This window comes from Perognathus longimembris, chromosome 21, assembly GCF_023159225.1.
Source record: "Perognathus longimembris pacificus isolate PPM17 chromosome 21, ASM2315922v1, whole genome shotgun sequence".
Lineage (NCBI taxonomy): Eukaryota > Metazoa > Chordata > Mammalia > Rodentia > Heteromyidae > Perognathus > Perognathus longimembris.
The window spans coordinates 4,811,636-4,838,413 of record NC_063181.1 but is presented as its reverse complement, the minus strand read 5'-3'; the positions used below and the strand labels follow the sequence as shown (position 1 = coordinate 4,838,413).

General features: G+C 43.8%; 1 protein-coding gene across 2 annotated transcripts in view; it reads right to left on the bottom strand.

Moving 5' to 3' along the window:
* Kif13b (kinesin family member 13B) overlaps positions 1–26,389 on the bottom strand; it is a 130,110-nt gene extending 103,721 nt beyond the window's left edge. For both annotated transcript variants that reach the window (XM_048330316.1, XM_048330315.1), the window contains exons 1-2: positions 26,259–26,389; positions 9,998–10,091 (exon numbers count right to left, since the gene is read on the bottom strand). In XM_048330316.1, coding sequence (XP_048186273.1) covers positions 9,998–10,091; positions 26,259–26,313 — 149 coding nt within the window. In that variant the 5' untranslated portion in view covers positions 26,314–26,389. The remainder of the gene's footprint in view (positions 1–9,997; positions 10,092–26,258) is intronic.
* Between the last annotated feature and the right edge of the window lie 389 nt (positions 26,390–26,778).

The following is a 26,778-nucleotide window of genomic DNA, read 5'->3' as shown; positions in this document are numbered from 1 at the left end:
TATGTGACACTACGGCACTCATACTTGCCTAGCTCCCCCTATGACAGTGCTCACGCCTGTAATCCTAGCTACCCAGGAGGCTGAGATCTGAGGATCACGGTTCAAAGCCAGCCCAGGCAGGAAAGGCCATGACACTCTCTCCAATTAACCACCAGAAAACCAGAAGTGGCTCAAGTGGCAGAGCACTATCCTTGAAAAGCTCAGAGACAGCACCCAAGCCCAGAACTCATGCCCCACAGCTGACCAAGAAAAAAAATTTTTTTAATTACTGAAGCATAATCCCGTAGCATTTCATAGGCTCTCCGCTGTGAGACTTTCCCCAAATCCTCACTGCTGGTATGTTTTACCTACATCTTATCATTCTACAAAATTATCCCCAAACATGTGCTATAAATGTAGACATGAGTTCTGATCCACACCTACAGATAACAAGTTCACCTTAATCACAAATACAAACTCCAGGATTAAGCTGCACATGGAAACACAATCACACACTCTTCAGTAAGGATGTTTTACCCACACTGAATGAACAAGAGAGCCTATGAACACTGATAGGAAAGTTGATATAATTACATTTCCATTTTTCAGTAATGTATCCTCAAATTTTTGTAATCCTATCCATTATGTATGTCATAATGAATTACAGCATTTATAGTGCCTATGACATTGTCACCAATAAAAATCATGTATTTTCAGATCTTTTTTTTTATTTTTCTTTTTTTTTTTTGTCAGTCATGGGGCTTGAACTCTGGGCCTAGGCACTGTCCTTGAGCTCTTCAGCTCAAGGATAGCACTCTACCACCTGAGTCACAGTGCCACTTCCATTTTTCCGGTGGTTAACTGGAAGTAAGAGTCTCATGGCCTTTCCTGCCCAGGCTGGCTTTGAACTTCGATCCCTAGATCTCAGCTTCCTGGGTAGCTACGATTACAGGCGTGAGCCTCCAGTGCCTAGCTTCATATCATATTCTAATTGTTACAAGTATCTTAAAGTATCATTTACATTCAAACAAGTTTTGAAATTTCAGTAATTATCCCAACATTAGATCATTTTAGTCCATACAGCAATAAACATATCTCTAAAAATATTTCTAATCACAATAACTCAGTATACATCTGGCTGCTTTATAACTGTTTGCTCCTAAGAAGGGGTCCATGGCTTTATTAGACTACCAAAAACGTTCACAGAGACAAAAAAAACAAACATATATGCTTGAGAATTTCTCTCTGGAAGCAGTTTCTGCATGCCTTCAGCTATCTTTGTTTCTGATCAACACTAACAGGTTGGATGACTAATGCTACGGCTGCTTCAAGTAAGTATGCAGCGGCCTTCAGCCTGGGTTTTCCTGTGACATGCCTCCTTGTGGTGTGGCTGTAAGGAAAACGGCCCAGAACCTCTCACGAACTCCAATAAAGTTAGGATAATGATTACAACAATGTGGGTCAGTCCACAGCACCCACCTAGACTCACAAGCCTGAAAACAATCACAGACACAATCTTTTTTCTTTTCTTTTTTTTTTTTTTTGGCCAGTCCTGGGCCTTGGACTCAGGGACTGAGCACTGTCCCTGGCTTCTTCCCGCTCAAGGCTAGCACTCTGCCGCTTGAGCCACAGCGCCGCTTCTGGCCGTTTTCTGTATATGTGGTGCTGGGGAATCAAACCTAGGGCCTCGTGTATCCGAGGCAGGCACTCTTGCCACTAGGCCATATCCCCAGCCCATCTTTTTTCTTGTAGTAGGGAAAGAACTCACTCAGGCAGATGAAAAGGCAGATGAAGCTCAGGGAGGCGAGGTGAGCTTCCAGATTTACAAAGCTAGACCCAAAATGCATGCCCCATCTACACCCCACTTCTCTTCAACCAATTTCTGCCTTCTCTTACCCCACAGGCCACAGAGATGACTAAACTCCACTCTAGCTCAGAGCCTTCCAATGCTGTGGGGCTGATAAACTCAATCCACTTTAGGAATAGCAAGCCACCCTCTTCCTAATCTCTGCATTTGGGTCTTTATTATCAGTGCCACATACTGGGAGGTGAAGGGACCTGGCAGGTCATTGCAGGTAGGACCAACTAGGCCAGTCAATCTGCAAAACCAAGGCACCCACGAGGCTGCCTCAGCACAGAACCCTGGGGGGGAAGGGGGCAGGACTCCAAGCAGATAGGGTAGGGAGCATACCTTAGAATGGCTGGAGAGAGCAGGCACTCACCCAGGGGAGAGCACCCCAGAGCAAGGCCAGAGAAAGCAGGGTATGAGTGAGTATCAGATTATACCCATGTGAGGCTGGTCAAAGTCCAGGCTGAGCTGGCAAGAGCAGATGGGCAGAGAATGATCAAAGGCTCCTGGGAGAAATGAGGTGGGAGGACCGGAGCACCACAGAGATGTCTGATACAGGGACAAAGGTGCAATCAGAGCCTGAAAGCTCAAATGAAGCTTCTGGACACAGCAAGGCCCATACCACCATGTGTCCTGAAATGTCTCTGCCCTAAGATCCAACCGCTCAGCACGTGGATAGAGCCTGGCACACAGGTTCAGCCAGAACATCTAACAGTCAGGCCAGGGATTCACGCACAGTGGGGTTTTCTCAGACTATGCATTGAACTTAGTTAGAAGGCTGGGGATGTGACTCAGTGGTCGCAGGCACAAGATCCAGAACAACAAAAATAAGTAAAGTTGGTCCTTTCAAAAGCAACAACTTGGGGCTGGGGATATAGCCTAGTGGCAAGAGTGCCTGCCTCGGATACACGAGGCCCTAGGTTCGATTCCCCAGCACCACATATACAGAAAACGGCCAGAAGCGGCGCTGTGGCTCAAGTGGCAGAGTGCTAGCCTTGAGCGGGAAGAAGCCAGGGACAGTGCTCAGGCCCTGAGTCCAAGGCCCAGGACTGACCAAAAAAAAAAAAAAAAAAAAAACAAAAGCAACAACTTACTGGAATGACCATCGGTCATGAAGTAGGCTCAGCCGTAAGGCATACAGTCTGTCCAATGATGTGGCACTGTGTCACTCCACCAGTGGACTGATCAGTGACGAGGCAGGAGGAACAACCCAGAAGGCAACGGTTTTGCTCACAGAGGACTTCTGTTGGGGTCTACAAAACAGGTATTAGGGGGCTGGGAATATGGCCTAGTGGTAGAGTGCTTGCCTTGTATACAGGAAGCCTTGGGTTTGATTCCTCAGCACCACATATACAGAAAAGGCCAGAGGTGGCGCTGTGGCTCAAGTGGCAGAGTGCTAGCCTTGAGCAAAAAGAAGCCAGGGACAGTGCTCAGGCCCTGAGTTCAAGCCCCAGGACTGGCAAAAAAAAAAAAAATGAAACAAAATAAAAAAACAGGTATTAGGAAATAATGCAAAAGGCAAATTCATAAAAGTTGTCACCAAGGTAAATAATGTTTCTAAATCAGTAGAAATAATGAATGCTGTAGATTCAAATGACAGATTACATGTAGGAAGCAGGAGCAGGCCTGGGGATGAGCCTCGTAATAGTAGGTTCTAGAAGCTATGGTAGAGGCTCTGTTATAATCTAAACACAAGGCAGCAAACTTACTTTCAAAGAAAGCAAGAAGCTTTGGAATAAGACCAAACAGAACAATCTAACCCTGTGACAAATTTACTTCTTAATCCATCTATAGAACAAACACGCCAGCTTCTGCAATAACAGAAGAACCAGTAAGTGTTAAACTTCTGCCAATCACAATATGTAGGCGGTATTTGGATCCTAGTAAGAACGAACTGTGGGGGGAAAAATTAATGAACAATCGGATACTGAATCGTGGCTGAAAATGCAATGCTATAAATTGAGTATTCCTACTCTGTAAGGCATAGAACCAGAAGTTATTTCAGATTTCAGAGTTTGTTTTGGGTTTTATTTTTAATTCTGGGACACTTATAAATATGAGATATCCTAAAATGGGACTCAGGTCTAAACAAGAAATTCTTCTACGTTTGGAACTGCCTAAAGGCAGTTTCATGCACTACTTGTGCCCCTGCTGGAGACTGTGACGCACCAAAGCCCAGGTGTGGGATTTTTCCATGTTCCACTTGCATGCACTCACAAAGCTGCCCACTGTCAGGTGAGGGATGCCCAGCCTTTCTTCATTACCTAACTCTTGTTATCTACTGAGGGTAGCAGTGGTATTGTGGTTATACTTAATAATAAAAACAATATTAAGATACTGGTGGATAACTGGAATTCCCTTCAAAATAATACAGAAGAAAGGAAAGGGGGAGCTGCAGAGAGGACAGTACTAGCCACAGATAAAGGTTTTCCAGTGAGTGACAAGTAGGCGGAGGAGGTTCATTATAGTCACCTATCTTTGAAGTTCTTCATAGTAAAGATGTCTTTTCTTAATTATTGTTTTTGTCTCTTTTTTTGTTTGTTTGTTTTTGGGATCAAACCCAGGGTATTACACTTGCTAGGCAAGTGCTTTGCTACTAAGCTACATCCCTACCCTGAAGTTTTTTAATTAAATGGCAAATATAACTTTTACGTGCTTGATCTTTATGTCAATTATATTTGCTTTCCTGAAACTAGAAAAGCACTATTGACTTATTTTAAATATCACTCAAAGCAAAGATCTATGAGTCTCTTTAGTAATTATGATCCATCCATCAGGGCTGAGAGTGTAGTTCAGTGGTTAAGTGCTTCCCAGACAAGTACAGACCCCGAGCTCAATCCCCAGCATGACCAAAAAAAAGAAAAAAGAAAAAAGAAAAAGGAAAGCAAAGTTGCTATTTTAAGTATATGTAAATTAAGTTTTATTAATGTGAAGCAAAAGTGAAATCTGTACTACCATATGATGGCTATTCTTAAAAACAAAATCCCAGCTTAGCCCTGGCGGCTCATGCCTGTAATCCTAGCTCCTCATGAGACTGAGATCTGAGGATCCCAGTTTGAAGCCAGCCTCAGCAGAAAAGTTCCCATGAGACTCTTATCTCCAATAAAGTACTCAAAAATTCCACAAGTAGCACTGTGGCTCAAGTAGTAGAGCACTAGCCTTGAGCATAAAAAGGCTCAGAGACACGGCCCAGGCCCCGAGTCCAAGCCCCAGGACTGGCAAAAAAAAAAAAAAAGACAATGTTAAAGCAGGGACTTGGTAGCTTGTTCCTGTAATCCTGGCTACTCAGGAGGCTCTGAGATCTGAGAATTACAGTTCAAAGCCAGCCTAGGCAAGAAAGTTTGTGGGACTTTTATCACCAGTTAACCAGCAAAAAGCCCAAAGTAGATTTGTGATCTGTGAGCGAAGTGGTAAAGCACTAATCTTAAGAAAAAAAGTTAAGGGACGGTACTCAGGCTCTGGGCTCAAGCCCCAGGACCAGCACACGCACACACACACACACACACACACACACACACACACACACACTCTCACACTACCATAATGCTCAGACTTGAACCATTTCATTTCAGTTCTGAGTCTGAAAATCTTAACAATGAATAATTAATCTATTCCTTCTACTATCTGGCTCTTTTGCTTTGCTGCTTTTTGTTTTACTAACATATGTGTGTTATATACATGTACATACAGTGTACAAAAATAATGAATGTCTTTACTAAATGGAACTAAAGATTAATAACGATTATCCTAACAGCTTGATGCAAGCCACATTACCAATGCTCAGATGTTGAGTAGATCAGAAAAACACCGCAAGGTATTGTCAAAACAGCAACTTGAGGGTTGGATGGATTCTTGGTGTCCTATTTCTTTAAGGACCACTGCTGTCTCCAACTTTAAAACTGAAAGTAAGCTAGGCAAGGTTAATACCTGCAGGTCCAGCTACTCTGGAAATTGAAGCCAAGGACAAAGCCAACGACAAGGAAGGCCAAAGAACAAAACAAAGTACACACAAAAAACCCTTGAATATTCAGTAAAGTAGTTGCCTAAACTGTATTTGTGATTCAATATTTTATCTAGAACATCATACTTTAGCTGACCATTTTATGCTAATACAGGGCAAATACAGGGCAAAATTTATAGAATTCCATTATCTATAACTTACTTGACTTACGACTTGCTAACTATATATATTCACAGAACTCAAAAAGTCCTCATTTTCTCAAATGTTGATATCCTAGCAGCATTATTTTTAAAGTTTATTGTTTCTTATTGCTGTGCCAAAAAAAGAAGTAAAGTCAAGAACAAGGTATTATTTATATATCCAATGACACTGCTAAAATATCATAAATTCTATAGTAATACTGCATCATAATTTTTGTTCAGAGGGTTTGTTTGATAATAAGCTATCCAACGGTTTATTTTAGCAACCCACTAGCCTGTGCTGGCAAAACAGCAAAACTTATACTTATTGCAATTTGATTATCTTCTATTAAGTAGGCAGTGTGTACATCCAACCTTATTTTTTTTTAAGTTTTTTAAACTCTGATTCATTTTCACAGCTATATTCAAAAGTCCCACATGGCTTACATGCTCAGAGCTGACTGTATCATTGAAAAGGAGAGGGCCTGAGGAATCACCCACAGCCTCTAGGCACACAGACAGCACTCTGTCTAGCCCTCAACGAATTATGGTAGACAGGCCCCCTGGAAAAAAGCCTTTTTATGAAATTAAAGCATACCACCTAAGATTCTCCAGAGGAGCAGATTTTATTTGGGCAGAATGATTGGGCTCATTCCAGTCATTTCACAGCAGACAGAACAGACAGGTCTATTGTGTATACCATAATTGCACTTTGCATGACTTCCTTCAATTAAAATCTTTCTTTAAATTAACATCCATATAGCAGTGTGGAAACTTCCAAAGTCATTATCTAATAGAACCTAATGATGCTTTTCACTAACATGGAATTAGCTGGAAAATGACTTCATATAGTTCAAAGAAATTACCAGCATAAGGTCTTCCCCTCAGTAGCAGTAACAGTATATTTTGCAAGAGAAATGGATTATGTAGTCATCCTCACTTAATTCTGCATGTATTTTACAAGTTCCCACTACAAACTTGCCAGGATCAGAGTTTAAAAAGGGACGGGTGTCCTTTGCTCATACTAGGTATTCATTAATTACCTAATGAGCTTGACTAAACTGATATTTAGTACAAAATGAGAAGGAACAAAGAGATTTCTAATGGGCTTACAAGTGGCTTATTTAGATCAACATCTCAGACGTGCTTCTCATGAGATAACTGTAACCTTCACTGTCTGCTAATCTTTTGGGTAAACATGAGCACATGAGGAAGGAGAAGGCAGTACCCAATTTCTATATGAAAACCAAAGAAACCCAAACCCTACCTATGTGTGTCTGCTATGGTGATGCCGATCCTTGTGGAAGAATCTCCCACCACACACTAAGAACAGGAGAAATCGGGGTTCCAGATAACTAAGATCTTGAAATCAAACCTTCCAAATGTGCCGAAAACTCCCACCTTAAGATCTGACATTTAGGGCTGGGGATATGGCCTAGTGGCAAGAGTGCCTGCCTCATATACATGAGGCCCTGGGTTCGATTCCCCAGCACCACATATGCAGAAAATGGCCAGAAGTGGCACTGTGGCTCAAGTGGCAGGGTGCTAGCCTTGAGCGGGAAGAAGCCAGGGACAGTGCTCAGGCCCTGAGTCCAAGGCCCAGGACTGGCAAAAAAAAAAAAAAAGATCTGACATTTAATCCCAGGAGAAGCTTCAACTTCACATACAAATGCCATGCATGTTAATACTCACACAGGTACACACAGACCTGCACACACTGCACACTTGGGACAGTGAGCAGAGAGCTACAGAAGAAACTGAATGAACTGGCCGGCAGATTGAAAGGTGAGGTTTACACTCAAGGACATCTTTCCTTTTTGGGCTCCACGCATCTCAGAAGAGGTGCAGCCTACTGTCTTGTCTCTTTAAAGACTGAAACAATTCCCACAGTCACACTGGCCACTGGGACTTCACTGCCAATACGAGGTGAGAGAGGAAAAGCATTTGTTCTGTTTTTGGTTTTTTAAGGGGGGGGGCAGGGGAGGGACTAGGGTTTTGATAAAAGGCTAAGTTTTATCTCCTGTTTATCTCCTTAAAAATCATTATTCCTTCATATGGATAGCCAACTTTTTTGAGTCACCTATCTGGTTTTTTAGTAGAAAAAGACATTCAAGTACATATAACACTTTATAAACTGATAATACACAGTAAAAATGTAAAGAATACAGAGTAAGCTAGGTGTTGGTGGTTCACACCTGTAATCCTAGCTACTCAAGAGGCTGAGATCGTGGTTTGAAGCCAGCCAGGCAGGAAAGTCCGTGATGAGACTCTTATCTCCAATAAACTACTCAGAAGAACCCAGAAGTGGCACTATGGCTCAAGTGGTAGAGCACTATCCTTGAGCAAAAGCAGCTCAGTGACACTGACCAGGCCCTGAGTTCAAGCCCCAGGAATGGCAAAAGAAAAGAAAAAAAAAAAGAATACAGAGCAAAAATAAAAAGTCAGGGGCTAGGAATGTGATCTAGTGCTAGAGTGCTTGTCTAGCATGGATGAAGTCCTGGGTTGGATTCCTTAGCACCACATATACACAAAAGGCTAGAAGTGGCACTATGCCTCAAGTGGTAGAGTTCTAGCTTTGAGCAGAAAGAAGCCAGGGACAGTGCTCAGGCCCTGAGTTCAAGCCCCAGGACTGACAAAAATAAATAAATAAATAATGGTCAAATTCAAGAAAGCAGTTAATTGTGCTGAAAAAAAATGGTTAAAATTGGGAGGCAGATCAGGAAGGTGTAAATTGAATAGGTAATGATTAAACCAAGAAACAGTTACAGAAATGTTCTATTCTTTTGAACAGTATATTCTTTATCATTTTGACCAGTACTGGGATTTAAATGCAGGGCATTGTGCTTGTTAGTCCACACCTCTGGCCCTTGAACATCTTTCGATCCTCTTCAAGGAAGTCCTGCTTAGTTGCTTAGAAAAGCAACTGGACCAGTTTGCCAGAACCCAGATAGAAGTATGCAGCCAAGGGCTGAATGAAGTTGGCCAATCTTGTTTTGTTTGGACAGCACAATGTTTTGTTTTCTTTTTCATTGCAATTTGCGTACCTTCAGGCAGAACATGCACTCTCCAATTAATCTGCGGTACCACCACCATCCTTATGGCAAAAAGCAGTTCTTTAAAAAACAAGCCAAAGAAATCCAAGCCCTCCCACATTGCTGGTGGGAAACCAAAATGGTGCAGGGGGCTTGGCAAACTGGCAGTTCCTCAAATGCTAGGCATAGAAGTTTCCACAGGACCCAGAAATTCCATGCCTAGATAGCTACCTAGGAGAAATGAGAACATATGTCCACACAAAGACTTGAACATAAGTAGGATTATTCAAAAAGCCACGGGAAGTGGAACATGCCAAAGGTTCAGCAATTGCTGAAAGGATAAATGAAATGGAAGACGCTGACAACCATTAATCATAATACTCAAAACTTGTCACTGTCTTACAAAATACAGGCATGGTGGTGCACATCTGAAATAGCAACACTCAGGAAACTGAGGAGCACAAGTTCTAGGTGAACATGGGCTACATATACCAAGTTCAAGTCTAGCCTGAAGTACATAAGTGAAAGCCTATCTAAAAGAGAGAGAGACAGACAGACAGACAGACAGAGACAGGGAGAGAGAGAGAGAGAGAGAGAGATACAGCAGTAGTACTCTCTAGACACTAGAACTATATAACTTGCGGGTGGGGAAGGAAAAACTGAGAGAAAGCAAGGGCAGGGGAAATACTGTCCAAAAAGAAATGCACTCACGTTGAGCGCCGGGGCTCATGTCTGTAATCCTAGCTACTCAGGAGGCTTGGGTCTGAGGATCATAGTTTAAAGCCAGCATTCACTCCTCTCTGTCTAGAATAATCATTCTGGCACTTACCCATCCCATCCTATAGACCTCATCTCTTCCACCTGACTAAACTTGTAGAAGACAGAAATAGGCCTCTGCAGTAAACAATACATCTTTGTTAAAGTAAATTTAATTTGGTAGGCACTGGTGCTTTGAGTAACTTAAAAATCCATTGAACACAACACTTTCTCAACTTACCGGGCATCCCCTTTGGAAAGATTCGTGTTTACAGGATTAAGAATGACCTTGTTGGCATCCACGTCCACCACACATTTGGTATGCAAATCCATTTCTGCAGATTGAAAAAAAGAAAACCACCATTTAAGAAGTAATTAATTTTGGAAAAAGCATTTTCGTGAAGATCTAGCACACTTGAGCAGTTAAAAAAAAAGTCGAACTCTCTTTCATGAACACTCAAGGCAGTAAGAATGGAAGAGAATTTTCTCAACCTAATAAAGGGTATCTACACAAAAAGCACCACAGCCTCTCACTTCATCGTGAAGAAGGCAGAGGAAGACAAAGTTGCTTACTGCCAGCCTCTACTCAAAACCATCCTAGACATTCTAGTCAAGCAACTGTTTCTATTTGCAGATAGCATCACTGTGGTATGCAGAAAATCCTACAGAACTCGCTACAAAATTATTAGAAGAAACATTCTGCAAGACTGTAGGAAATACACAAAAATAATGTACAAGATAACAAAAATCAACTGTGTCCCAATACACCATCAATGAAAATCTGGAAATGAAATTAAGAAGATAATTTCAACTGGGCACCACTGGTTCACACTTACAATGCTAGCTACTCAGGAGGCTGAGAGCTAAGTAAAGACCATGGTTCAAAGACAGCATAGGCAGAAAAGTCTGTGAGACTCTTATCTGCAATAAACTACCCAGAAAAAGCTAGAAGTGGCACTATAGCTCAAAGTAGTAGAGCTAGCCTTAAGTACAAAGAGGCTCAGGAACAGGGGTCAGGCACTGAATTCAAGCCCCAGGACTGGGGAAAAAAAGAACATTTCATTTATAATAGCAATGAAAATATTTTTAAATACTTTAGGAATACACTGAAAAGAAATGGGACAGTTCTACACTGAAAATTCCAAAACACTGAAAGAAAGCAGATTTAAATCTGCTTTGAAGATTGAAAGCAAAGATTTAAATAAATGTGAAGGCATTTTATGTTCATAAGTTGAAAGACCCCAGACCCTCCCAATCTATCAGGCTGGAGCTTGAGCAGTAGCTAAGTGGCAACTGCAAGTGGCTACCATCATACAAAATAAATGAAGAGGGACCTGAACTCATATCACACCCAAAAATTAACTACCAGAGGCTGGAAGGAAAAAGACTCTACAAAGGCAGGCTTGGTGGTGCACATCTACAATCCTAACACTTGAGAAAAGGAGGCAGGAAAACTGACAATTAAAGGATAGTCTGGGCTATATTACATGTTTGAGGTCACTGTGTTTTATAAAAAGAGATCTTGTCTCAAAAAATTCCAAAGAGATAAATGATCTATATATAAGACTAAACGTAAAGGCTAAAAACTTTGAATCTCTTATTTTAAAAAAAAAACATTTGAACAACCACCTAAAAACCTTCAGTTAGGTGATTTTTTCAGGCATAACACAAAAGTGCAAGCAAGAACAAAAAAAAAGCTTCTTCAAAGTCAAAAACTCTTGCATGTCATAGGTAGCTTTAAAAAGAAGAAAAGGGCAATATGGAGAATTAAATGTACATGCAAATCATAACTGCAAATCAAAAACAAATAACTTAACTAGGCCCTGGTGGCTCATGCTTATAATCCTAGCTCCTCAGGAGGCTGAGATCTGAAGATCGCAGTTCTAAACCAGCCAGCAGAGCAAAGTCAGCAAGATCCTTATCTCCAACTAATCACAGAAAAGGCCAGAAATGGAGCTGTTGTTCAAAGTAGTAGATCGTCAGCCTTGAGCAAAAGGAGCTCAGATACAGCGCCTAGGCCTAGAGTTCAAGCCCTAAGACATGGATGGATGGGTGGGTGCATGGGTGGATGGATGGGTGGATGAGTGGGTGGATGGATGGATAGATGGATGGATGGATGGATAGATGGATGGATGGATGGATGGATGGATGGCTTATACTTCAATGACAAAAAGGCAAATGAAGTCGGGTACCAGTGGCTCATGTCTATAATTCTGGCTACTCAGGAGGCTGAGATGTGAGGATAGCGGTTTGAAGGCAGCCTGGGCAGAAGCCAGCCCAGCAGGAAAGTCCATGAGAATCTAATCTCCAATTAACCACCCAAAAGCCGGCAGTGGAGTTGTGGCTCCAGTGGTAGAGTTCCTTGAGCACAACAGTGCAGGACTGGTATTCAAGAGGACCAGCACTCATAAACACACACACAACACACAATAAGGCAAAACAACCCAATTTTCAAATGGACAAAGAATCAGAATAGATTCCCCAAAAATGGTTGTACTGCCCAGTAAGCACAAGAAAAGATGTTCAACATCGTTAGTCATTAGAGAAATGCAAACCAAAACCACAGAACTCCACTGCATACCCACTAAGTTAACTATAGTCAAACAGTAGTAAATGTTGGCAAGGACATGGAAAACCAGAACCCTAACACATTACTAACAGGAACAGAAACTTGTGCCCTCACTCTGGAGACAGTCCAGCAGGTCCTTCATGATAGGTTAAGCAGAGTTACATATGAACCAGCAACTCCACACCTAAGTATACAGCTAAGAGAAGTGACAACCTATGTCCATGTACAAACTCATATACAATGTTCACAGCACCATTATTTATAAAATAACATGCCATATGTTTAGATAAAAGAAACAACCCAGGCTGGGAATGTGGCTTAGTGGTAGAGTACTTGCCTAGCACACATGAAGCCTTAGGTTTGATTCCTCAGTACATAAACAGAAAAATCTGGAAGTTGCACTGTGGTGCAAGTGGTAGAGTGCTAGCCTTGAGCAAAAGAAGCTCAGGGACAACACCCAGGCCCTGAGTTCAAGCAAAAAAAAAACCAACAACGACAACAACAACAAAAAAACCAAATGCTCATCAAGTAAATAATGGATAAATGAGGTATGTTCACAGAATGGAATATTATTTCAACAAAAATGAATGAAGTACTGATACAAGCTACACGGTAGTTAAAGCTTATATTAAGTGTGTGTGGGGGGGAGAGCCACAAAAACCACCATGGACTGTGGTTGTGCTCAGGTAAAATGTCCTGCGTGGAAAAAAATTAAGTCAGTGGCTGTTTACTGCTCCTAGATGCAGCCTTCCACCAGTGCCAGCTTGCCTTCTTTTCCTATTCTTATATTTGTTGGATCCAAAGTATGAAACAGTTTCTGTTCACCTTATCTCCACTGCCAAGTCTCTAAGGAAAGGATCTGCACTAGCTGGAGTCGTACTCATTTCCCAAATAGCCTTGGCTCTATGTCAATGCCATATCTGTCATAAAGTATTCTATGTGAGGAAACGTTCTCACTCATGGTCACTTATATAACAAACACTAAAGGAACCAAGAGTCTCTCCTCCTATTCTGCCTAACGCTCAAGAGCAGCTATGTCAGCTAGACTCAGGCCCACTTCCAGTGCTTCGTGTTTAAACCTGCTCCAGACCATCACAGAGTCCCATGCTGCAGCAACTTTTTAAACTCACAGGGCTTCCTGGCTTCCTTGGGCCTAGAGCTCAATCAAGTTGGCAGCCGTCATAAACTGTTAATACCTCTACTTCATGGTATCTCACCAGACTGTATTAGCTGGCCCCTTAAAAGCACATCTATACTATATACAAACGTATTAGTAACTCTCCGGAAATTGTGACTCAAAATCTACTAGCTCACCGCTCACCACAAAGCTCGTTGTTAATTTCTTGTAAGAACATTTGGTCTAAGCAGAGGGGTTACACTTTTCATTTTACATGCATGCCTGTCTGAAAAACGGGGTGCTGATACTATGTAACCCAGACGGCCTCAAATGAAGTGATTCTCCTGCCTCCATCCTCTAAATTCTGAGATTACAAGTCTGTACTACCATATCTAAATTGTTATGTGTATGTGTGTGTGCATGTGCCATCCTGGGGCTTGAACTCAGGGCCTGGTCACTGTCCCTGAGCTTTTGTGCTCAAGGCTAGCACTCTACCACTTGGGCTACAGCTCCACTTCTGGATTTTTAGTGGTTAATTGGAGATAAGAATATCACAGACTTCCTGCCTGGGCTGGCTTTGAACCTCAATCCAAAGATCTCCTCAGCCTTCTCAGTATCTAGGATTGTAGCCTTGAGCCACTGACACCCCACTCATACCTAAATGCTGACAACAATTCCCCACACACCCAACAGGACATTGCCTTTATCTCAGATTATTTTGGCTTGGGAAGGGACTCAAAACATTTTCTTTCAACATTTGCATGCCTTTTCCCTGTCCTCTTAATAGCGCCTCCCAATGAGATAGCCTCTCCCTACTATACAGGTCACCAAATGCAGCTAATTATATGGAAGCATTAAGTGGCATGATCAAGGAACCAATCTCTGGAAAAATCTATATAATATAAAGAATCACCTAACAGCTAATACATTTAACCTAAATTTATTTTGTCCTGAAGCTGGCAATACTTACAAATATCCCCATGTCCAAAACCCCCAAGGATTATGATATGGAGACAACCTTCATTTATCTGTTAGCTTAGTGTTTAGCAAACAAAGTTCCCACTTTAGCTGTGTGGGTCGATGGATAAATATTAAGGGACGGCTTGTCCCAGGACTGTTCCCCATGCGTGAGGGCTGAACATCAAAGGCGCATGCCTACACCAATCCAGTTTTGTAGAGAGGTTAGGAGCTGGAAATATGAAAAGCGCTTTAATGTAAAATGCTACCACCAGTGTATGCACTAATGACTAGATGACTGAATGAAATTATATTGTTACACGGTTCTAAATATAACATACTCTCTACTCAAAACTTCTTACTCACAATGCAGAGATAAAATAGTAGTTACAAAATTAGGCCTTAAATTTAAAATGAAGGGGGAAAAGGAGAAACAAAACAAACTACCACCTACCAAAAGCTCAAAATGAAAGATCTTCATCTTAGTTTGGATTAAAAAGCTAAGTGCTGGGGCTGGGGATATGGCCTAGTGGCAAGAGAGCTTGCCTCGTATACATGAGGCCCTGGGTTCGATTCCCCAGCACCACATATACAGAAAACGGCCAGAAGTGGCGCTGTGGCTCAAGTGGCAGAGTGCTAGCCTTGAGCAAAAGGAAGCCAGGGACAGTGCTCAGGCCCTGAGTTCAAGGCCCAGGACTGGCCAAAAAAAAAAAAAAGCTAAGTGCCCAGCGGCTACACTGCCTTTTGTAAAAGCAGCACTGAAGAGCTCGTTCACAGTAGCATTATTCTTGACTTGCAGAGGTGGAAGCCACCCAAGTGTCCACTGCTGCATGAATGAATAAATGGAATGTGTATATACAATCTCCAGAACATTATTTAGCCTTAAAAAGGAAAGAATTGCTGGCGCGTGCAACAACAGGGAGGAACCTTGAAGACACAGTGCTAGGAGAGGTCAGAAGCCCGCAGGAAGAACACCGTATGGCCCCACGTACCTGAGCTCCCCACAGGAGCCCAATTCGGGGACAGGGGCAGCACCAAGAGGGGCAGGGAGTCTGTGCTCAGTGGTCACGGAGTTTAACTTTACAAAGTGAAAGTGATAAAACAATGATATGAAATGTACTTGAAGCCCTCAGCTGAACACTTAGAAATGATTAAAACCATAAATGCCATGTTTTTACTACAATAAAAACAGCACTAACAACTCATCATTATTAAAATGAGTAACAGGCACATTTATTCACAGTGAAGCCTAAAATAATGAAATTGGGATTTAATTAATACTATGTCTGAAAACTAATTTTAAAATGATCTTAAGTAGTAGAACTCTAAGTTTATGTTATGACTAATCAAGCTTTATATACTTAAACCATGAATGCTTTGATCTTCCTAAGTCCTTTAAAAACAAAATCACTCAACAATAAAAATGTGGGGAAAAAAAGGTTGAAGGTTCACAAACAGAATGCCTTTGCAGGTCAAATTTCTCACAAATATAAAAGTATCTACAGCTGACAACTCAGTTTACTCAGACAGTACATTAGTCACCTTGTAAAAGTGAGCAATAATTTGAAACAAGTCTTTCTTCAATGTACAAATCGACTATGGCTTGCACCCCAATGACTTCATAGTAAAACACGGGTGTGGCCTGGGAGCCTCCGCTTACATAATTCCTGTTCCATCTGGAGAATGTATCATTCACAGTCTGAACAAAATAACTGAGCAGATTACCATTAGTAATCTGCCTTCCTTGGTCTCCAGAAAATGAATAATAATTGCTAAGTCAAACCTACCACCCAGAAAAACAGACACAATTTCCTTCATCTACCAGCCAGGTTCCTAAAAAGCTAACTACCACTTAAACTCACCAGGGGCCAGTGCTTATAAGGAAGAAAGTAAACCATAATACGCACTTTTAAATTAAGCTGCAATGTTGGCATTGATTATATATACGTTATGTTTTTTGGGGGGTTTTTTTGGTTTTTTTTTTTTTGCCAGTCCTGGGGCTTGAACTCAGGGCCTGAGTAATGTCCCTGGCTTCTTTTTGCTCAAGGCTAGCACTCTACCACTTGAGCCACAGTGCCACTTCAGGCTTCTTCTATATATGTGGTGCTGGGGAATCGAACCTAGGGCTTCATGTATACAAGGCAAGCACTCTTGCCACTAGGCCATATCCCCAGCCCCTATATATACATGATATATGGACTATTTTCAAATAATTTGCATCACGTATACAATACTATTTCCCTGTCTGTAAAATTATCTTTCTATGTGGCATATAGCAAATTTACTTTTTACTTATATGGCATTATCTGATGTATGTTTCTTACTGGGCAGCAACCTCAATAAAAAGGAGGGCTAAGGAAGTGGAACAGTGGCTCAAGTGGTGGTAACCTACTAGGCTTGAACACAAAAGCTCAGAGACAAGTTCAAGTCCCAGGACCTACTAGCATAAATAAATAAATATTGTCCAGGCTAGTGCCTGTAATCATAGCTACTTGGATGGCTGAGATCTGAGAACCGTGGTTCAAAGCCATCCAGGGAAGGGAAGCCCATGAGACTCTTTTCTTCACATAAATCCAAAAAAAAAGTAAGTGGAACAGTGGCTCAAGTGGTAGAGTGCTAGCGTTGAGCAGAAGATCTCAGAACAGTGCCTAGGCTCCAAGTTCAGCCCCAGGACCAGCACAAACACACAAATAAAATCGTAAATGTGGGTGGAGACAGGACTAGGAGTAGAGCACTAGCTCAGGAGCAGAGCAATTGCCTAGCATGCAAAAAGATCTGAGTTCACCCCTCAGCAATGCTAAAGGAGGGGAAAGGGAGGACAGTACCATGTGTTAGGAAGAATAGGGAGAAACTGTAACTTTTATCTACTGCCGGTAGGAATGTAAAATGGTACATTCACTTTGGAAAATAGTTAACCAATTCCTCAAAAGTTAAAGTTATTCTACAACTGAGCCATCCTCCTCTTGTGTGTGTATGTGTATGTGATTGTGTGTGTACTCAAAATAAGTGAAAACACATGTGCACATAACTTGTACACAAATGTACAGGGATGCTTTAGACATATAGACCAAACAATAGATATAAGCCAGATGCCCATCAACAAGTGAATGGATAAAGTAGCATATAGACATATAAAAAAGAATGAAGTGGTGACTCATGCTACCACACAAATCCTAAACTCATTGTGCCAAGTGAAAGAAGTCCATCCCATTAGATGCACTTCCATTTACATGCACTTTGTAGCAGCTTCCATTTGCATGCACCCTGTTGCACACAGCCTTGAAAGAAGACTGTCAAAGGCCCAAGAACAGGATTCATTTCCCACATCTCCATCTGTTATGAAGCCTGCCTCTCCCATATTTTTTATCTCAGGAACACCAGCATCTGCAAGCCACCTGCATCAGAGACAAGCTCGATGTTCCACAGATGCAACATGATCTACCTGCTTCTCCATGGCAACTCCTACTTCTGTGAGACATGCAGGCCAAGGGAGCTGTTGAAGGGCTGCTTGCTCTGCCATTGCAAACCCCAGCTTTCTTCCTCTCATGAACAATTCCCTGCCATCACTGTGCTGTGTACTGGATGTTATAATGAACTCACCTAGACACTTCTTGTAACCAAAACAGTAAAAATTTGTCTGGTCAAATATCCTGGCTTATGGGGCTGGGGATATGGCCTAGTGGCAAGAGTGCTTGCCTCGTATACATGAGGCCCTGGGTTCAATTCCCCAGCACCACATATACAGAAAATGGCCAGAAGGGGCGCTGTGGCTCAAGTGGCAGAGTGCTAGCCTTGAGCAAAAAGAAGCCAGGGACAGAGCTCAGGCCCTGAGTCCAGGTCCCAGGACTGGCTAAAAAAAAAAAAAAAAAAAATATATATATATATATATATATATATATATATATATATATATCCTGGCTTATGGGGCTGGAGGCAAGATTCAAGTGGTAGAACACCGTCTAACAAGCATGAGGTTCGTAGTTCAAACCTCAGTGTATTGCCCCTCTCAGAACTGACAGGCCCCTCTGAAGACCACTAGTCTGGTTTAAAAACAAAAACAAAAACAAAACACAGACTCAGCTAGGTGCCAGTGGCTCACACTTAAAATCCAAGCTACTCAGGAGGGTGAGATTTGAGGGCTGTGGTTTGAAACCAATGCTGTCAGTAAAGTCTGAGGGACTCTATCTCCAACTAATCAACAAAAACACAAAAACAACCAGAACAGCTCAACTTATTTGTGGATCCCTTTTATCTAAAAGCTTATTTTGTTTTTTTTTTTTGTTTTTTTTTTTGTTTTTTTTATTTTTTTTTTATTAATTGGACATAAATTTTTTTACAAGGTGATGTGCAAAGAGGGTGAGGGTGCAGTTACATAGTAGGGCAGTGTGTACATTTCTTATGATATCTTACAACCTGTTTTTCTATCCCTTGTCTAGGTCAGGTTGACATATATGCAATATACAATGTATCAAGAACATATACCGTATTCACAGACTTGGTCTCTACTGTCTCTCCGTCTCCCTTTGTTAACAGTCATATATCAGGGAGATCATGCCCCTTTGTTTTCTGTGTTCTAGGCTTGTCTCACTCAACATTATTTGTTCGAGTTCCGACCATTTCCCTGCAAATAACAATATTTCACCATTCCTAATCGCTATGTAGTATTCCATTGTGTATAGGTACCATATTTTTTGGATCCATTCGTCTGTGGAGGGGCATCTGGGTTGTTTCCATATTTTAGCTATTGTGAATTGTGCCGCGATAAACATGGTAGTACAAATGCCTTTTTGATATCTTGGATTTTGCTGTTTAGGATAGATGCCTAGGAGTGGTATGGCTGGGTCATAGGGTAGGTCTATATTGAGCTTTTTGAGAAACCTCCATACTGTTCTCCAAAGTGGTTGTACTAATTTGCACTCCCACCAACAATGGAGAAGGGTTCCTCTTTCCCCACAGCCCCTCCAGCCTTTGTTGTTTCCTGAGTTCAGAGTATAGGCCATTCTAACTGGGGTGAGGTGGTATCTCAGGGTTGTTTTTATTTGCATTTCCTTTACTAGCAGGGATGTTGAGCATTTCCTCATATGTTTCCTAAAAGCTTATTTTGACTAAAAATAAATAGCTACTTTAAACATACATATACACACGCGCGTGCACACACACACACACACAAATCTGGACGAGGGCTGGGAATGTGGCTTGTTGGTAGGGTGCTCGGCTAGCATGCATGAAGCCCTGGGTTCAATTCCTCAGTATCATATAAACGGAAAAAGCTGGAAGTGGCCCTGTGGCTCAAGTGGTAGAGTGCTAGCCTTAAGCAAAACAGAAGCCCAGGGAGAGTGCTCAGTCCCTGAGATCAAGCCCCAGGACTGGCAAACAAACAAAAATCTGGGCAAGGTATTGCTGGTAGGGTGCCAGCCATGAGCAGAAAACAAAACAAAACAAAAAAAATGTGAGCACAAAGGTTTTGATGCCAGATCCCAACACACTATATGGTTTTATAATCCTGAGATAGTAGTGTATAGAAACTCCGCAAATACCTTTCTAAATTTGAAGAAAATAAGATTATATATGATAAGCACCGACTCGAAACAAGAAGAGCTATTGGGACTGGGGTGTTAATCAGTATTAGAACACTTGCCCAGAATGGACAAGGCCCTAGGTTCAATTCCCAGAGAGAGGAAGCAAAGAAGGAAAGCTGTGGAGGGACAGAGGGAGAGAATGAGAAAAAAGAAAAGTAGTAACTTGTTTCTTCAATCCCCACTATTGAAGCGGGTGGGACAATGAAGGTCATTTTTTAAAGACATCCACCACTGCTGAGTGAAAGCCCAGCACTGTTCAGTGACGGTCTGTCACCATCCTATAAACCAAGTCCGGCACTTGCCCAGTTAGGGAGATTATCTTTGCTGTCTGTCTGTCTGTCTGTTTGTGAACAGAAGGGGAACCCATCAGCAAACAGAGATCGATAAATCCATTTCCACCCAATAAACACCTCCATCCATCTCCGTAAGTAATAGCTTTGTCAGTGGTTTCTTCCATCTTCAGAACTTAGGAAGTGGAAAAGTAAGGCATTAGTCATTGTTTTACGATGATGGGCAGGACTTAGCGCCAGATGAACAGTACTGTGTTATAGACAGGCCACTTCACAGAGAGCCTCTGGCCCTGTGGATATAAATCCAAATTTCTGTTGCTGAATTGACAGTGTAAGCAAGCTGTGCTATAATGAATATGAGTCTCATTCACCATTAGCATATCAAGCAGATGCCAGTAAAACAAATTATCTTCTGTTTCAGCAAACACTGTCGGAAGTGTCTATCCACAGCTATCCCTAGTCCACACCTGTCAAGGATCCCGGAAAAGGCCAATGGCCCCAGGGTCAAAAACCACTTTCCCTACCTAGGAATCACCTATCTCTGCCCTGACCCCCCACCCCCACCTCCACCCCTACCCCAGGGTCTTCTAAGCATCCTCCTACTTCTTCGGTTTTCCCTTACTTTGATTCGCCAGCCTCCTGTGTGTGTGTATATGTGTGTGTGTGATTTGAGGGTTGTGCAAAAGTCCTGGGACCTGAACTCAGGACATAGGCTTCCTGAGTTTTTGTCAAAGCTAGCATTCTACCACTTTGAGCCACAGCTCCACTTCCAGCCTTCTGGTAGTTAATTGGAGATAAGAGTCTCACAGAAGCCAGGCACTGGTGGCTTACACTTGTAATCCTACTCAGGAGACTGATAACTGAGGATGGTGGTTCTAAGCCAACCCAGGGAAGGAAAGTCTAAGAGACTTTTATCTCCAATAAACTACTCAGAAAAGGCAGGAAGTAGTGCTGTGGCTCAAGTGGTAGAGTGCTAGCCTTGAGTAAAAACAAACTCAGGGACAGCGCCGAGGCCGTGAGGTCAAGCCCCAAGACTGGCCAAAAAAAAAAAAAAAAGAGTCTCCGGGACTGCCCAGGCTGGGCTTTAAACCATGATCCTCAACTCTCAGCTTCCTTCATGCTAGGATTACAGGTGTGCCCCACCAGTGCCTGGCTCCTTCAGCGTCTTCTGCCTACCATGTTTGTAAATCCTGCCCAGGGTAGAACCTGGTCATCTACCAAGGATGTCAATCTTGCTCTGGGGCCTGGCAATCTTCCTCTTTCGACGTTCTACAAGGCTAAACAGAGTGCATGGACCAGCTGCCCTAAAAGTAAATGACCTCTGGCCTTGCTGGCGGCCAGAGCTCCCTGCAGTGCACATCCCATCGCCCTCTGGACCTCACAGAGCCTCCTTTCAGGCGGGAGGATGGGAGGACTTGGTCTCTGCTGCCCAAACTGGCTGTGCTGGCTCCCAGGCCACACTTCCTCCTGGGAGCATGGGCCTTCCCCACCGAGGCCACCACCACACCCCCATTCCAATCACAGGCTTCCTCCCCCAAGTCTTAGGTAACAAGAATTCTTCCACTTCAGGAAAGTCTTTCCCAACCACCAGTCGTGTCGTCGTTCCCCCCCCAACCCCCAAGATGCTTTCGAAGCTGTTGTTGTCCTCCATTTTTATCTGGTTTTGTTTTCCAGGCATCTTTGCACTCCCTTAAATTCCTACACTTCCCAGACCCTCACCTGGCTCTTCCTAACTAGCAGTTTGTGATGGCTGTTTACCTTCTAATCTTATCTTTTCACAGGACAGTCACTTCCTCATGAGCTAGAACCAAACAGTATATGTGCTTTACAACAATACTAGGTAACACTAAGATGGTTTTTAGAAATAAAACCATCTGAACAAGAATGATTGGGTTCATTTTTTTCCCTTATTCTTTCTAGCTCTGGCCTATCCCTGTATACTAGTCGATTCACAGTTACATGTGTGGCTGCACCGTCCACTTTTCCCACTGACAGGCAAAACAGTCTTGTTAAATGGCTTTTCACAGCCATGTCATGGTCCTTCTACATGGATATTAGGCACTGACTCCACTGAACATTATAACCTTCCTATCTCCCATGGCATCCCACACTGCAAAGGGCAAACTCCTTGGAAATACATCTGAAATAAATACTGTCCAAATTCCCAAACACTCAAGATAATACCTCTGTTTCTCTCTGTCCCACCCCCTAGGGTTCCTTTTCCCACTCTGGTAATTAAGTGTGTGTGTGTGTGTGTGTGTGTGTGTGTGTGTGTGTCTTTTTAATCATCAGTCCCTTGATTGGAGATCCTACACTATCTAATATAAGCTAGAAATCTGGCAGGTAGCCATTAAGTGTTCCCTTAACTATTATTTTTAAAAATCACCTAATGCTATACAACATCAAATCCTTAAAAAGGAAAATTTCACCGATCTAATAATGGCAATTACACTTGTAAAACTTTCTGCTCAGTTTATGCTTCAGTTAATAATGTATGAAGAGGTGTTCCACAGAGTACATGGAAAGGTATAAGTTTATCTGTAGAGTTGAAGAGTCTGAAAGACAACAGGAGAAAACAGAATTTGCAAACAGAACTTCAAGACCATGTGATTAAGAGCTCATCTGGGTTTTTTTTTTTCCTAGCTGTTTAACTTTCATATTTTAAATGAAGTTAAAAGTTAGCAGGGCCAGCGGCCAGTGGCTCAAGCCTGTCATCCTACCTACTCAGGAAGCTGAGATATGATGAGCAACACAGTTCAAAGCCAGGAGGGGCAAGAAAGGCCTTAAGCCTCATCTCCAATTAACCACCAGAAACCCAGAAGTGGCGCTGTGACTCAACTGGTAAAGAGAGCACAGGCCTTCAGCTGAAGAGCTCAGGGACAGGACCCAGGCCCAGAGTTCAAGCCCCATGACCGACCAAAAAAAAACAAGTTAGTGGGCCACGGCAGTGCATACTTGTAATCCTAGTACTCAAGAGGCTAAGAGAGAAGGATCATAAGTTCAAGGCCAGCCTGAAATATATAGCAAGTTTCAGGCCAGCCTGGACTATATATTGAGATCTACTTCTAAAATAACAAGAACAATATAAAACTATATATGTGTATGATCACAAACTGGAATGGAAATAAGAAAAGTCATTAGCATAGGACAGAATTTTTCCTACTTTTGTCTTGTTAATATGATGTTAAAATGTTAACTACAAAAACATTAACAAATTAGCCATTACAACAACTCTTGCTATGATTAATTTAGGGCCTACTGCTTAACATTCAAATGTTTCCCAAACCCACTCACAGTTTAACAGAAAGACTGAAACACTCTTAATGATAAATGTAATATAACCAAGTCACCACCCTAAAACTCAAATACCTAGGCACATTCAAATACACATGGGGAACCTAATGATGAATTAAAGGTTCCTAAAACTCATCAGATTATTCAGTAAGAAAAAGCCCAGATTCATCCTAGCCTCAAGTGACTTCTTAGGCTGTTTCTTGCACTAAAGGACAAAACAAGGACTAAAGACTACTTGCTAAGGGAGGAGGGAGGGGGATATGAGGGACAAGGTAACAAACAGTACAAGAAATGTATCCAATACCTAACGTATGAAACTGTAACCTCTCTGTACATAAGTTTGATAATAAAAATTTGAAAATAAATAAATAAATAAAATCTAGGAATTAAAAAAAAGACTACTTGCTAAATAAAATTATATGATACCATTCAATACACTTTCCCAGAAGAGATAACTATTCAAAGTAATATGATTCTCCTCAAAGTTAATAGAAAGGGACATAATCTTAGTGTGGCCTTTTAAAATCAACTGTTAATTTACCAATCTGAAAAGCACTAGCTTTAAAATCCTACTACTTTGCGTCCTTTAAGCTTTAGATTCATGTAACCAACTACTTCATGAAGAAAGAGAACTTTAACACTCTGTGTTGATCCCTGGAGAAGGAAGCCATTGTACATGTCACAAAATAACAAGACCAGGTAAGAGAGAGCATTAAGGGAAGCAGGCACACTTCCAGTTATAAGGTGACTGAACTATTTTGTTTAGTTCAAGGCTGGCCTCCAGCTCTCTCAATGCTCTTGCCTCAGCCTCCAGAATGCTGGGATTACAGGCCTGTGTAACCATACTTGGTTTAACACAGGTTCCTTGTAAAATGCATGCAACCCAAGGAACAGCTAACTTCCACCCCACCGCTAAAATTGTTCTGTGCATGCCTTCAAAAGTTTGACATTCTTATCAATGGCGATTTAAAAGCAAGAAATGAAAGCCACCAGGAAGAGAGAGGAAGAAGAAGGCTGGAAATGCCGGACTGAAGGTTCTCTGTGGCGTGGCAGTTGGTTAGCTGCCTCTTTTTTAGCACTGACATTTCCAAATGTTTTGCGAAAAGGAAATTTTAAGAATGTGCTGAAACCATCCTTTCAGAATCAATTCGCAGATCAGTTGGTGTTTCATTTGGCTTGTTTTTTCATTGTGGTCATTATAAAAATTTAAAAACCTTGAACCAAATAAAATAAAGATGCCTAGATATTTGAAAACTGAAGCTTATGAAAACTTTCAGAAGTTACTTCATGTTGTCAGAGATCAGGTCCAATGGGGAGACTTAAGTCTCAACCCGATGAGCCTAAAGTCCTTAGGGAAAAGCCCACCTTAAGCCAGCGGCAGAAACAGGTGGGCAAACAACTTCCCATAAAGTAACAAACCACACAGTCTGTGGGCAACTGGTTGATCTGCTAATCACAGTATGTGCAAAAGGGCACAAAGGGGCCGACACTTCCTATTTAGGATCCAAAGCTTGACTTTGAATAAAGGTATATTTGGGGGGTTTTGTTTTGTTTTGAAGCTTAGAAGTGATTCTGGATCTCACAAGAGATTCCAATTTGTCAGGACCTTAACAGTGACCATGTCAACTCCCCAAACTAGAACAGCGATCCCAACAAGACTTTGTAATAACAGTGTGTTCAGACATCCTCCGTCCCTTCGAGCAACCTGCCCAGGGGCGGGCGCGGGGAAGGCCCACGGGCCCGGACGTGAGCTGGGCCCCCTTCCAGCGGACAGTCCACAGGCGATTTAAACAGATTCGGTTTATCTGCTTTCCCCACTGCCCTCCCTGCAGACCTCAGGGAGCGTCCGAAAGATACAATTTCACAAGAATCTTGGCACCTAAACTATTTATTGTTAAGTGATGACGAGCATGACTTCAAGCACAAGCGAGAACTGTCTCCACAGTCCCGCAGCAGAACCCGGTTCGGGCTCCCTCCCGCCCCACCCACAGCGCGGGTTCGAGGCCCCTCTGAACCCGCAGGCTGAAGGGACTCAAGTGGAGTCTGCGAACTCGTCGGCGGGGGGGACCCCCGGGGTAGCGGGGGGGGTGGGTGGAAGCTGTCGCGATGGGGAGGGGGGAGGCGGGGGAGGCGCGGACGGAGAGGGGGTGCGCAAGGAGGGGGGGCGCGGGCCGGGAGGGGGTGCGTGAGGAGGAGGGGCGCGGAACGAGAGGGGGCGCTCGAGGGGGGGGCGCGGACGGGGAGGGGGCGCTCGAGGGGGGGCGCGGACGGGGAGGGGCGCGTGAGGGGGGCGCGTGAGGAGGGGGGCGCGTGAGGACGGGGGGTCGCGTGAGGAGGGGGGCGCGTGAGGAGGGGGGGCGCGGACCGGGAGGGGGCGCTCGGGGAGGGGGGGGTGTCGCGGACCCGGAGGGGGCGGCGCCGCGGGAAAGGCTGAGGGGCAGAGGGCGAAAGGGCGCCGGGCGGGGCGGCCGCGGGCGGAAGGGGCGGCGGGAGGGGCGGCGGCCCGGCCGCGGGGCCCCTCGACACCCCGAGACGTGAGGGCCACGGGAGGGGCAGCCGGCACCGGCGAGCGGGGCGCCGGGGTGCTCCCCCCGTTTCCCGCCGCGGACCCAGGGGCGGGGCCGCGGACCCCCGCGGCGCCGAGGGAGCGGGCGCGCGGGGCACCTGCCGCCGCCGTCCCGCGCCAGCACGCTCACCTCGCCGGTTCATGGGCCGGACCCGCACCGCCACTTTTACTTTGGAGTCGCCCATCCTGCCGCCGCCGGGGCTCGCACTCGTTTCCGTCTACCGCCGCCGCCGCCGCCGCCGCCGGGCGACTCTTCGGGGCGGGCCGGCGGGAGGGAGCTGCGGGGGGCGTGGCCTAGGGGGCGGGGCCTGGGCGGGGTCGGGCGCGGGTGGCCCGCGGCATGCTGGGGTTTGTAGTTCCTGCGGGCGCGCGGCGGGGCCTGGCGGGAAAGCGGCGCGCGGTGCCCGCTGGGACTTGTAGTCGGCTGTGGCCGCTGCCCTGCCGCCCGGGCTGACCCCCTCCATTTGGTACTGGGCGCTGGGGTCTCGGGGAGCTGCCCACCCTCGCCTCACACAAACCATCGGCGACGGCGATGGAGACCTGGTCACTCCTCATCCCATCTGCTTGCCGATTCCGCGTTTAGACCCCGGCTCCAATGATGTCCCTCCAGGTAAGAGGGGCACCCCTGCAGCCCCAGCTGCCCGGGAGGC